General features: G+C 42.3%; 1 protein-coding gene across 8 annotated transcripts in view; it reads right to left on the minus strand.

Moving 5' to 3' along the window:
• Positions 1-2,560: 2,560 nt before the first annotated feature.
• KLHL32 (kelch like family member 32) overlaps positions 2,561-14,329 on the minus strand; it is a 97,766-nt gene continuing 85,997 nt past the window's right edge. For 6 of the 8 annotated variants that reach the window (XM_086608175.1, XM_086608174.1, XM_086608173.1 and 3 more), the window contains 4 exons: positions 9,277-9,335; positions 6,673-6,865; positions 4,546-4,640; positions 2,561-2,722 (listed from right to left, as the gene is read on the minus strand). In XM_086608175.1, coding sequence (XP_086464301.1) covers positions 2,561-2,722; positions 4,546-4,640; positions 6,673-6,865; positions 9,277-9,335 — 509 coding nt within the window. The remainder of the gene's footprint in view (positions 2,723-4,545; positions 4,641-6,672; positions 6,866-9,276; positions 9,336-14,329) is intronic. The other 2 variants (XM_086608178.1, XM_086608177.1) reach the window with 1 other exon arrangement.

Raw genomic sequence — 14,329 nt, forward strand, 5'->3', positions numbered from 1 at the left:
ATGATTAAGAGCCAGAGCAGAATCCTGACACTAACAGGAGCATATGTCTTGTCCTGAGGCTCTGTGGCTGTGGTACCCTTAACTAATTTAATGCAATTGCACAGCTGTTTAAAACTGCCATTCACCAGTACAGACAATTGGTGGTAACAACCGGAACAGTAAAAGCATGGAAAGGGCAGAACGAACATGATAAATAACTTTCTTGCCATACACTCTTGCCTTTCAGTCCCTGAGCCAAGAGGCACATGCTGCTGTGCATAAGGAAGCTGCTCCCCTCCGCTTCTCAAACACGGGCCTCGGTCGCAGCTTGCTGCCGCCGCTCAATAGCCAGCCAGACCCACCCTAATCCCTCGCTCTCCAGAAGGAGCAGTTCAGAAGTGATTTCATAGCTACAGCTGTGGTAAGCTGTGAGGCTTAGGAACAAAAGCCTCAAAACTAAGTTGAGACATACAAAACATACTTTGCACTATGGTCTGGAAGCAGCGCGCTGGGCTTTACAAAGGCTGAGAAATTAATTCTCCCACCACCTGAAAAATAGGAAGCATGTGTCAGTTCTGCACCCCGAGCAAAAGCCCATCACTCACCTGGTGTGGTACCTCCAGGATGAGGCTCAAAGCCCCAAGGCTTTCTATACATACACATTTTAATTATTTAGCCACTCTCCTCTTGAAAATTAGACATGTAACATGCTAGTACCCCTGCAAGTCGCACAGAAGTAGAACTTCAAATACTTGCCCTGCTTGCAGCCCACGCAGGGCAGCGGTCATATTTTTAAAGTGTAAATGGCCTGTTACAAGGGCTGACCCTTGCATGCTGATTTCCAGGAGATTCAAAGGAACTTAAAACAAAAAAAAATTTCCTCATGCACAGCCTATACAGCTCCCGTGCAGCTCAAGAAAAGGACTGCCTGGATGTAGGCTTGCTTTGTGTGCAGAGGAAGATGTTGTTAACACTCCAGTTAGTGTGCCAGGAGAAGACTGTGCAGCTGCAGCTGTGCTGTATGCAACGACAGGCTGGTGAGAAAGCTCAGAAAAAAAAAAAAACACAAAACTTTCTAAGGTGAAAATTACTGGAAAAGGAAAGGTGATGTTCTGTGAATACTCTGCCCAGCTGGAGACGGACGTGGTGATAAAGGTCACCCCCCTGCATCACTGACCAGACCCTTAAAAGTTAAAAGATGCATTTGATTTGGAAACACTGTTCACTGGACAAAGTCAAACCTGTTCCTGTCCAGCAAGAGCTGGCTATTCCTGTGGCATATTCTGCATGTGGCATTTGCATGAGCATCACTAGGAATTTCATCAGTTGCTCAGATAGCACGGTGGCAGGGAACAGATCAACTGGTAAAGCAGAGAAGTGCATAGTACCCACAAATCATAAAGAAAGATTTAATTACATGCTTGGTTAATATTTACAAACATTGAAGTTGTTGTTAGATATGTAAATAAAAGACAGAAATAAGAGACAGGGGCTGCAGTAGCCAAGCAAAGCCAAAACAGAACAGGTTAGAGTATTTATTGTGAACTGGCATATGCCTGGAGTACGGAATGGAGACACACTATATAAACTGAAAGAATAAATAAATAAATATTGACATTGTTCTACACCTGTTTAGCCTCTGGAGACCAGTGATTTGTGGGACCATATGTTGGACAAAATGAGACTGTTTGTTGATAATTGTAAATGTGGTGACCCCTTGCAAACTGGATATTAAAAATATTAAGTAAATGGCACATTTTAATTATACAGTAAAGAGGCTGTTCTCCACCATTAAAAGACTGCAGCTGTCAGGAGGAATTGATCATATGACAGAAGGTAACATTTATTCCATAGTAGACCTTGGTAAATGACATCCCAAATGATCTTTAGATTCTCAAACACATTCAGCTCAGACTTGGGTTTAACCATGAGGCTTTGGTGTCTTTGTCTTTCAGCTAAGACAATTTTTATCTGTTCCTCATATACCATAGAGCTTGTTTGGTTTTTATTTTTGTTTTAATCTGCTGTGCAGTATTTAAATTTCAAATGAAGTATTATTAAATGAGAAACTGTAAACGAAGGAGTTCGGAATTGGAAGTCAACACATTTGTTATTCTTTTTGCCAAAGGTATTGAGTAAGTTGCATAATTAACATAGCATTATATCATCTTTGTCAACATAACCACAACTTTCTATCAGCCTTGAAAGTGCCATTGGTGAACAACTGAACTTGCAGACTCCAAAGAAGAGCAGCCCAGGAGGAGCTGAGACCATTCACAATGCCTTACGAAGTTGCATAAGGAAATGGAGACAGGTAGCAAGTAGTCACCAGCAGAAATGCCAAACACTCTCATGTATATGTTTCTACATCTGAGGCAGAGGAGAGAAACTGCAGGCAGTTTTTGTAGCTTCCTTCCTGCCTATTGTGATCTGACTTTAAGACAAATGTGTGAAGGTAAAGCCGCAGCCCGTGTGGATTGATTCTTTTCACTGATCCAAGGAAACTCTTCCATACACAGGGTCTGATTTCCACCCCCCTCCCCCACTCCACTTTGATTTTCTGAAGTGCACGTTCCTTGTCTCACATTGTGCCAATCCTGTGGTGAGGCACTTGCAGAGTCTGAAGGTTGGGGCATGTGAAATAAGGAGCTGGAAGAAAGCATGCTGCTATTCCATTGGAAGCAAAGGGGAGCGTAGGCCCATAGAATACTTCTTCCTTCCCTTCCTTGCTAACATCCAGCACCTGCAGGTCAAAGCGTATAAAACACTTCAGGGATCACAGAAGAAAGCTGAAACAAATTTGCTGGCACATGCTGCATATATGTGCTATTAATCCCAACAGAAGGTAATTTCAGATCACTTTTAGCTTGTATTTATAGATCTGGTGATTTATTGCTGCCCTCATCACCCAAATCTTATGCTAGCTCAGGCACTCAGTAGCAGCCAGTGACATTGGATCCTGCTTCCTGGCAGCAGAACACGCAGCCATGCAAGTAGGGTACTCTGCACAGAAATGCTACTGTTACTGCAAAGTGTGAATCACTTGTCAGCTTGGATTACAGGGAGTAATTAAGGGAGTTCTATCGAAGTTGGAAGGCCAAATAAAGGAATGACTTAAAGAACAGGAAGATATATGGAAATAGTGGATTTTTATTTTTGCTTCCAAAGGAGAATGCAGCCTCGAATTTGCTGAATTTGAAGACAAAAAGGGTTAGTTTTACTAGTTAAAGCCAGGCACAATGCCAACAACCGCAAAGGGGCAGCACGCAGATCTCTGCCAAAGCACTCGTTACACTACTTTCCCCTTTCACATGGGGACTGTTGCAGGCAGGCTGCCAGTTCATGACCAGTTTGGGAATGTTTACAAACGTACATTTAAGAACACAGGATCCCAGGATCATTTCCACTTGTCACTAAGCAGTATTTAAACTCATGTGCAATATGGCAAAGTACCTGCTGACTATAAACAAGCATGTTGGTAGAGCACAGCCACCCCCTTGATATTGTGCTATTGCTCCATCTGAAGCACTGTATTTCAGCTAGTGTTATCCAAGCCAGTTTAAATGAATTTTTCCAGTAACAATTGCTAGGTATCCACTAATTTAGAAAAACACAATTATACCATGACCAGAATATGGTTTTTACTGCTCATCTTGCATGATCTATTCTTTACAAACTCATGCTAGTAACTGTTCATTATAAGATCAGCAGCTCAACATCTAAATACATTCCCTTCTTACGCTAAGTTTAACTTCTAGTCTTATGGGACAGTTTGGAAGTTAAATCCTAAAATCCGAAAAGTTGGAAGCTAATGAAAACGTTATCAGCAAAAGTGCAGAAACTGAGATGAGAAAAAGAGCTTCTGTCTCTAACTGCCCAGCTGGTCACAAAGCCATGGCTGTGATGGGGATTTGCTTCACTCAGAAAAATACAGAAAGATAAGAATTCCTGATTTCTGTATGGGAGTATCTGAAAGCCATGGATCTGCAGGCAAGCTGCTCTCACACAAGATGAGAGAGCAGAAGAGTTTGTTGGACAACCTATTGCCTACAGCAGGGATCAAAAAACTTCCATTCAAGCTTTGAAGCAGTAAGCGCTAGGGCAGGTTGCAGGCTGACTGAACTTTGTCAAAGAACAACTCGTTAACTCTGGCTGCTCTTCAGAAAGACAACTTGGAGAGGAAAAAAAAAAAAAAATCACAAGACGGGCTGAAAAATTGTTAGCCCACACTCCATCATCCATTTCTGCAACCCTTTTACTTCTGAACTTGATTGTGTAACCTGAGGGTATATACCCGCTATTTTACCCCAACCTTGCCAAAGGAGAGACCCCTCAACCCTGTTTCACTAGAGTTATCTTAAGAAGAATTCCATCTAATGGCTCATCTGGAAATATTTTTAATATCCATGAAATCTCCTCTCTGTGTTTATGCAGGCTCAGTGGCTGCGTAGGAAACATCCTTAATCTCTCCACTTCACATGTATTTCCCTTTTTGAATAACCTCTGTGCAAAATGTATCCTTGCAAAATTATTGGAAAAGACTTAAAAGAAACCTAAATCACTCACCTGGATACATGCCAAAGGCTCATTTGTCCAAATCGAATAGCCGCCAACTAAATATATTCTACCATTGTGGACGGCAACTCCAGACTCATTTTGACCTAAAGCAAAAAAGGAAATAGAAACCACTTTCAGTGCTTAATTAACCCCTTTAACACCAAATGCTGGAGTTCTGTAATACAATGCAAATGCACTTGGCAATAACTTGACTGTCTCAGAATTCACAACGTGCAACAGTGAAGGTGAAGTGTGAGGGCTGCTCTCCGCGGCAGCCCCGTACCGTGCTGTCTGGGGAGACACCCCGGATGAGCAATAAACTGAGGCTGTGCAGGGGATCATCTGCTGTCTCCTCAATGGCAGAGGTTTGCTGCTAACCATAACACTATCACACATGCACATCCAGGTAGACGTGTAGGCCAAGCAAGCTGAAGGCCCTTCAAGTTCTGCCCACACCTGTTCACCCTCCCGTTCCTCCAGGTACAAGTATGGTAAAAACTGCAGAGGCTGCTGTGCGAACTCATTCCCATAGCAACGGTCTCCTGAACAAGTTTGGAAGTTTTGAAGGATAAATACAGCCTTAAAAAAAATCTGCACTACACAGTGCAACAGGCACGTTTACCATCAGTTGCAGAGACACAAAGAAAAGCTTAGGTGAGTTCTCAGGGTGCAGGTTGTCGAAACAACCCACCAGGTCATATTTGAGAGAAGGCTACTATTTCATAGCACTTAGTGTTACGGGGTCAGCTCTAGAATGAGGGTGCCTGCAGTGCCAGCGTTTTTGCAGTTGCAAATCAGATGAGTCCTTCTCAAAGGCTGTCAGTTACTCTAGATAATAAAATAATTAAATGGAGAGCAAAAGGGATATGAAAAACATTCTGTCTGATAATGTTTAACTCCTCCTTTTTAATCCATGCCTCTCTGCCCAATGTCCATGAAGTACTCTGATAACCTGATTCAGAAACTAACCAACCCTTCTCCAGATCCCAGATATTAAGAAACCCAGTGCAATATCTTAAAGAACAAAGTTGCCACTAGATCAGCTTTTAAACCTACCAGGAGGAAAATGACATCAGGTGACTGTATTATTTGTCAGACGTTCATTTCTCTGACATGGAGTTTCTAGCCATCCTGAGCTCCTAGTCAAGTTCCTACATCTTTTGTATCCTTTACAGTGGTAGATCTAAGAAATCAATGCAATGCCAAATGGAAGAGGATGAAAAGTGAGGTTGACTTAGTTCCTGGCGTCCTGCAGCACTCTGTGCTGAAACTTTTTGGCAGCCAGTACTGTTACCAATTGAGCTCCAAGTCTGCTGCACAAGAGAATGGCCCCAACATTAATGCTGTCCTGGAAGTACATCCTCTTCTGCAAAGCTGCTGGTGGTGCTATTCTAAGAACAGGGATTCGAGGAGGTAGTACATCTGGGAAATGTATCAAGTGGCAGTGAAATTTGGTGGTCTGGGTGGCAGGGACAGTGAGTTGCAGTGATTTTCAAGTTGCTACTGTAACAATTCCTCCTAATGATGGTCAAGAGATCCAGATGGTCAACTTTACAGAACCATAGCTAATTCCTCCTAATGATGGTCAAGATGGTCAACTTTACAGATCCATAGCTAACCAAGATACTCCCATCATCCCTGACTTGACAGAATTCAAACAACGACACCTCCTTTTGGGTAATTTATTAAGAAGATACTGCTTAGAAATAAGTGATGGTTAATGGAGTTCGATGCTCTCTAATGTCAGCAGGAAGCACTACAAAACAACATCATGGTAGAAATGGATCTGCCTGTTGAACACTCAAACAGGGAGCTAAATCTATCAGTGCAAACAAGCTTTTGGAGAATCAAAAATAAGTACTGGTAATACTATAACAAAGATTTTTTAATTGCTTAATGAAATTACATTTATGCGCACCTTCTTAAAAATTTATCCTACAATGTTCCAAGACAAATGTTTTGTAGAACACTGAATGCAAGAACAGTAATCAAAACTGTCTTGTTGGCCAATGATGGCCCCTAAATCAGAGGCAACTGAGGCGAAGTTGTGGAGTTCCACATACTAAAGGCATCTAAAGGGAAAAGATGTTTTATTTTAATAGTAGTGAGTTTCCTCTTTTGGTGTACAATACTCGCCTGTCAACATGTTGAAGCTGCAACGCGTCCACTGGTCAGCATCTATGCTGTAGGAGTCTATTTGTCGAACCAGGATCCGATCGTTGTTGTAGTCCAGATCATTCCCACCTAACACGTAAAGTTTCCTTTGGACAGCAGCCATGGAGTGATACACTCTCCTCTGCAACATCGGGCTACGGCTTAACCACTTGTTCTGGAAAGGAAAAGAGAATTTGTTTCAGCACTGCTCAAAGACATACCTATGTTAATAGTACAATAATAGTAGCATGTTAGTGGTGTTCTCCTTAGCCCTTGGCCAGAAATCACAAGTGTATATACTTGTGTTGTTCATACGTTAAACACACATGTTGGCTATAACACTGACTAGAAATACTGGAATTTCAACACGTGGTTTATAGTTCTCACGTTTAAATTCATTAATTTAATAGTATTTCTTGCTCTGTGTTTTTTCTGTTTAGCTCATCGGGTTTCAAAGCTTTTTTCTTCTTTAGAATTCCGAAGCAAATCCTCCTTAAGCAAGACTATTAGATGTCTCCTTTGTATACAGCACTAAAATTATCTGTACCAACTAGCCCTGTTAAGAGTGAAGAGAGATTCTTCTACCTTTCGTTATTCAGAAGCTTATTTCATCTTATCCTTGGGGAATGAAGCAACAGGAAAAAATAATTTCCTAAAGAATCTTCTCAAACGATTCATGTACTTGGTTTAATGCTAACCCTTTATTTGTGGGCACTTGCAAAGTAATGTCCTTTTGCACATTTTTCTTCCTTGTTAACAATATTCAGTAATTTTACCTTTTGAGGGGAGGGGGGAAAGGACGTGGAAGAAGAGGGATCAAAGCATGATATTTTAAACCTAAGAAAAGCGTGGCTCCTTCCACGCTTACCAAATCAAACAACCCGGCAACGGATGAGATTAATTTATTTAACTGGAGCAAGTTAAAATCCGTAAGGAAATTCTTTGTATTACATGTGCCACTGCTTGCGGTAACTCAAGAGCCTCTACTACTACTGCCTTTTAACCCCCGCAATATATAGCTATACATTTCAATGGGTAATAGTTGAATATTAGGCATTAATGTTTGCATTAGTAGTCCAGTCTCTTAACACCAGACTATAGACACCATCTGCTTTGCAAAGCCTGCCTGCATCCCCTGATTATATCTTTAGCTTCCTCCACTGCAGTGCCTGCCAGGTGAGCCGCAAAGCGCTGCAAAGGCAAAGAAACCGAGGGGCCTGGTGGGGTCATTTCTAATAAGCCGGCGTGTGAATACTAATCAGTGGTGGGGAAGCAGAGGTCACCCCAGCCGGCTTGTTGGCAGGTAGCTGTGTGCTCTGTGGCAGATGGCAGGCATTATCGACTCGCCACAAAGGCCTCGCGCAGGAGCAAGCGCTGGTGCTGAATGATAGAGTTATTGAGATTCCGTGCGAGATGCGAGCAGATGTGATGGTTTCCAGTACCCACCGTAAACAATATGCCAGCAGAATTTTTAAAAAGAGCTTGTGTGTACAAACACGAAGCGGACTTCGTTTGAAGAATGCGAGCGCACACTTCCTCTGTAACTCTTTACGCGCCGGGCCGGGTTTCTCGCCGTCGGCACGGCATGCTGAAGTATACCGCTGGCATTCTGGGGTGCAACTTTCACGTCAGCAAGTAAAGAATCGAAGTGAAAGACACACAGTAGAGGCACAGTATCTAAAAAAGAACGTCTCCCTCATAAGCAAAATAAGATTGCTGCCCGTAATTAGTACTTGGATTTAGGACAGGATCAGCATTGGTACAATGAACGCATAAAACCACACCTCAAAAAGAAGGAGGCGGTGTGTCATTGCCTGCTTTCTGCTGCAGACTTAAAAAAGTCAGTGGGAACGACATAGAAGTATCTCCTGGCACAATTCGTTTCCAAATACAGCAATCAAAGCCCCTATCCTACAATCAGAAAAGTCAATATTCTTCCACATGGGTGTAAATCAGGCTATGCAACTCTGATTGCAAGCTTAGGACTTTTAATTCCTAATACAAGCAAGAAGGCATAACCATGCCCTAACCCTCTGAAATGGTTACCGAGCCATGCTAACCTAATCAAAACACATACATAATGTATGAAATAATTCCTAAAAGATATTTTAGGTGCTTAGGTAATGAAATGATAGGCACCCTTGCAGCCGGCAGAATAAGTCACGGCCAGGTAGTACAGTTCTGAAAGTATGCAGAAAACAAAAAGCCCATATATGCAATTCAAAGCAGAATTGCCAATGACAAGGAGCAGTTTCGTGACACTGACTTTGAGTATACGTTGCCTAGGGCTGCTAGATTACAAAAAAATGAACAAGCAAAATAAATACTGATAAATATAGGGGATTTAAAGCACATTTCTGTATTTAATCTAAGATGTTTCTAATGCCTACAGGCTTAAAAAACATAATAAAAAGTCAGGGTCTCCATTACTCCGTGAAACTCACACATCAGTAGAAAGTGAATTTAAAATACCACTAACTCAAGTGGTCAGCATTTTAAGCCTTACAAAATCATTGTATGTATTTGCTAAGAGACCTGTTTGAAGCAAAACATGAGAGAAAAAACACATACAACACAGATACCCACCTGCTTAGGATCATAGACCATGAGCCTGTTTTGATACTGTGCAGTATTTGTTACTCCTCCTACGAAAGAGGTTATCCAGGTTACTTTTTTTCATATAAGCAAAACCAAGACCAAGACCAGCTACAGCAAAATGACCAATTCTAGGGTTCATTTGCTGACATAATTACATTGCATACTACCACTTACATTCAACTGCATTTTGTAATCTGGTTGAAGGTAATAAGCAGCACATTTGTCAAACATCTAGAAACACAAAATAGCAGCAACAAACACCCCCCCCACACACACTTCCTTTGTAAAGCTAATTCTACAGGCTAAAAAGGGGATAAAAATTGATCTGTTTATAAATAACTGTGCATTCAGCCGTTGTCAAGACGCAAAGATAAAACCTGTCCCTGTTCCAAGTGTATGCAGTGTGTGACATGGTTTAAAGGAGGAGGAGGTGTGCTTCCAGCAGAGAAGAGGATGAGGTTGGAGAGGAGCTCTGCCTAACCAGGAGCATGATGTGGGACACCACTGCCAGCTGGCACGTATAGTGCAAACCTCTGCAACTGTACTCGCCTATATATTTGAAGGAAATCCTGTGTTTAGTCTGTATTAACATATCCTGGCTTAATTCTGGACTTATGTTGGGAGGTTCCTCCATAGCAACCAGAAACAACACTACCATTTACTTTTCAATAATATTTAGAAAGCAAGGCATAAAGCACCTCCGAAAAGCCCAGAATAGCGTCTGACCCAAGTAAGTGTCACAAACCAACTATTTACCTCAATAATATATTGATATGCAATTAATGCCCCATCATACTGTTCTCTATTGGTTTTAAATGAGAAATCCCATTGAGGAAACTGGTAGAAAAATACTTCAGTCTCAAGTCCATAATCGTACCTGCGTAAACATGTTCGCAAGCGTGCTCAAGCCTCCTGGGGACATGGTGTCACGGTAGCACTGCCACAGGTCCCAGTCCCCTCTCTGTCACCACCCTGGGCCCATGGGAAGATGGACCAGAAATAGCACCTGCAACCTGCACTTCACCTTTCATCCTACCAGGAGGTCTGGACATCACTAGGGCATGCCAGTGGCCACACACCGGTGAAACTCATATTGACAGACAAACTTTTTATATTACAGTTTTAACAGCATGTGTCAATGATGGACAAAATCCACAGCAATGAGAGAGGAAGGAATTTCATCTGTCATGACGTTTGTTTATGCTTTGCTTTTTGCGAGGACATACCCTGTTTCAGACAGAGCAGTGGCAGAGCTGCTTTCCTTCCTGCCGGCTGAGCTACGGCCCAGTCATACTAAGGCCATTGTGTTTTTTTGTCTTTTATCCTCGACCACTGTTAACATGCCTTCATGCTGGGGAATCCTCAGTTTGCCAGCCTCCAGCTGCACCTAGCACAGCATTTTTGTTCAGAGCCATGCTGTGATTTTTGAGTAACTCCCCCACCTCTCACATGTCATTTCAGGCTGGGGGGTGGTACTGATGTGCATTCAGGTTAAACCAGAATCTCCGCTCCAGGTGTGCACCAGCTGGGCTCCAGTTCATAATAGAGGCATAAGGGTACAAAATAATCACTGGTCTTTCAGATGGTTTTGGACCAGCTGAGTGCTGAAATGTTTGGTCCAGAGGATCAGAACAAATCTAGTGCAAAATAAAAAACGTGAACTGTACATGGAGTAGGTATAGAGAACTGGGCACCAAGGTTTTGTCTGCTGATCTGTTGCTACTTGCCAATATAGATGTATTCTCTGATCACTTCACGTAACTTGAGTGAGGCCAAGAGTCTGATCAAGGGATAGCAGAAACTACAGACAAATCTATTCAAGAATCTTGTTTTCAACCGCAGTAGCAGGGAGGAATAACGCTGGTTATTGGGGCACATCTCTGCAGGCACCAGCCTGTACGGGGTCCCCTACACACGGACAGTAGCACAAGCTCCCAGCTCAGAGAGGCTTACAGGCTACGAGACAGCCAAGACAAAATGTAGCCTTTCGAAACTGCTTCCCTCACATGATGCCACACGCTGCCCATTGCAGCACCTGTGAAGCACACACACACACACACACACACTAGAGCACGCACTGGAAAGCAATGACTGTTCCCATATCTAATCTCACAATCTGTTATTTGTCTCTACACCATTGTGCAGCCTTCGCAGGGTTAGTGGCCGTCAGCCACATGCACAAAACAATCTTTTCTAATATCTGTTTTGTAATTTGATTTTCTTTTACATAGTTATTTTCAGCCCAGCGTCATGTTTAAAAATGAGATGTCAGGCTCGTATTTTGAAAAATAAAAATCATAGTTATTTGGATGATTGCCTCCAGAATGTTAAACTACAGGAGATGCATCAGAAACACAATACTGTGTCTCATATTTCTGGTCAGAAAGGACACCTTAATTTGGGGTGTGGGGGGGGTGGGGGTGGGGGAGATGTGGAGGAAGAAGAGAAAGAAGGGGGTTGCTTCCTCATAAAATAATGAAATAATCAAATAAGCAAATTATTTGCCTCTCTTCACAAAGAGCCCCTCATATCAAGTACACAGCTTACATTTCTTCCCCCTGCAATATTGCTCATCTGTGGTGTTTTATCATTACATTCCCTTCACATACCGCTCTTCACTTTTAGATTAATCTGCCAAAATGAGATGCTAAGGATTTGCATACAGATTTGACTACACAAAAATAGATCTGGAATTAATAACAGTCTCTATATGTTTTAATTTCTTCTAGACTGGAGTACCCTTGCCTCCAGCAGTATTCTTGGCTTTGAAAGTCATCAAGCTGATTTGTCTGCTCTTAGGTTATGATGCCACATGCTGCTACACTGTCCCCTGCAATCAAAGTGCTCGCAGAGATAGATTCCATGCCTTCCCCTAACAAGTATATTTTATAGATTGGCAGTTTTGATCTCCCCTCCCCAGGGGGATAATCTGCATCTTAACAGGTTTCTATAGATACATCTGTCATTAAATATGCCATCTTATATCTGCATCAATTTTCAAACTCAAGTTCCTCCTAACTTTGAAGTGCTATAGCAAAAGTTTAAATTTTTCTGCCAAAATTCAAATTTAACAAGTCTGCAATGTCCTCTTGAACTAGTTTTTTTTTAAAAATACTCCAGGCAGCTGGGAAAGGGCAAAAGAAGAGCAATATGTCTCTTAAAAAATAGAAGAAGGAAAATTTAAAACTAAAAATTAAAGGAAAAATTAAAAGAAAGTTTAAACTACTAAAAATACATACTTTCTCAGAAAAAAAAATGGGGTAATTCTGAGATAATTTCTTAAACTCTGCAGTGCTTTCTATGAGGAAAGGAGGGGAAAGGCAGGCAGGCAGGCATTATAACTACTTGAAGTATTTAAAAATACAAACCATGCTATTAAATTTGATGTCAAACAACCGCAGCTAATGTGGTAGTATCCCATCAGTTAAGGAAAGAAAAAAATGTCTGGCTGAGTAAATGACAGAAAATTCACAGTTTGGTCAACACTTACTGGGTTTTATAAACTAAGAGTGATGATCACGCCACTTTGACATGAGCAGCTTACTTGGAGTTCTAGAGTTTCCAGGAGGCAAGAAGTGTTCTCAGGACAAGCCTGTGTCTTTCTTTCTCTTACAGCTGTGAGGACACACTCACGGGAAGCCCAGCATTCAACCTATGGGCTTACAATGTTTGTACACTGCCACAATCACTGCTCCTCACTTCCTTAGAATCATAGAACGGTTAGGGTTGGAGGGGACCTCAAAGATCATCTAGTTCCAATTTCCCTGCCATGGACAGGGAAACCCTCCACTACACCAGCTTGCCCAAAGCCTCATCCAGCCTGGCCTTGAACTCTTTCAGGGATGGGGCATCCACAACTTCTCTGGGCAACCTGTTCCAGTGCCTCGCCACCCTCGGAGTGAAAAATTTCTTCCTTATATCCAATCTAAATCTCCTCTCTTTCAGTTTAAAGCCATTGCCCCTTGTCTTATCACTACATGCCCTGGTAAAAATCCCTCTCCGGCTTTCCTGTAGGCCCCCTTTAAGTATTGGAAGGCTGCAATAAGATCACCCTGGAGCTTTCTCTTCTCCAGGCTGAACAGCCCCAACTCTCTCAGCCTGTCTTCACAGCAGAGGTGCTCCAGCCCTTGGATCATCTTCGTGGCCTTGCAGTCTGTAAACTCCGCTTTTTAAGCCCTCCAAGCCCCGTAAGTTCCCAACTCGTGCAACAGTGCCCCTCTACACGAAGAGGTCCTGGAAGAGTCCAAGACATGCCCTATCCAGCCCTTCCCTACACACGGAAATATTTTGGTTTGTTATAGTTCTCCAAACAGTCTGCCAACTGCACTGAAAAGCACCTTCAATAAAGACACCTCCAAAAAGAGAAGGGTGGGAGGCAATAGATTCAACTCCATTTTCCCAATTGAAAATTTATAATCCATATTTATAACATGTCCTAGTAAGACCCCCATATGACTTCAGAAATCTAATCCAATCCAAATTCCTCAGAAAAATCTCACAACTCTCTCAGAAGTCCCCAAGTGCTAGGCTGCATGCACGAATCCGAGTTAGCTGGGAGACGTGCAAAACTACATGTTGGCAAAGAGCTCCCACGTGTATTCCTTCCAGAAAATCCAGAGAATATATAGAAACTCATGACATGCGCCCCAAGGTGCTCTGCTATTTTAAAATAGAAATATCTCCTCTCTTATGTATCGGTGTATTAAACACAAGATAATCCTTCCTCAGCAGGCAAGCCAGCTGCCGCTTCCTTCAGCCAGTCCAGGTGCAGTGAGGACAGCTGAGCTGGAGCATATTCTCCCACCCTGAGGAGTGCCCTGGAAGATACCACCAGCAGCTCTAATCAACACTGTTCCAATCCGGACGCAATCCAGCTGCAAACAAGAGGGGGCACAAGCCCTGGTTTGTTTGCAAGTTGTTTTTTTTTTTAAAAAAATAAAATCATTAAAACCTGACGTTTACATTCAATCTAAGAAGAATCGATGGCACCAAACCTGTAACGATCATGCTTGAAAGGTGTGAGATAATAAAGAAACACTGT

The sequence above is a fragment of the Tauraco erythrolophus genome, chromosome 2, assembly GCF_009769465.1.
Source record: "Tauraco erythrolophus isolate bTauEry1 chromosome 2, bTauEry1.pri, whole genome shotgun sequence".
NCBI lineage: Eukaryota > Metazoa > Chordata > Aves > Musophagiformes > Musophagidae > Tauraco > Tauraco erythrolophus.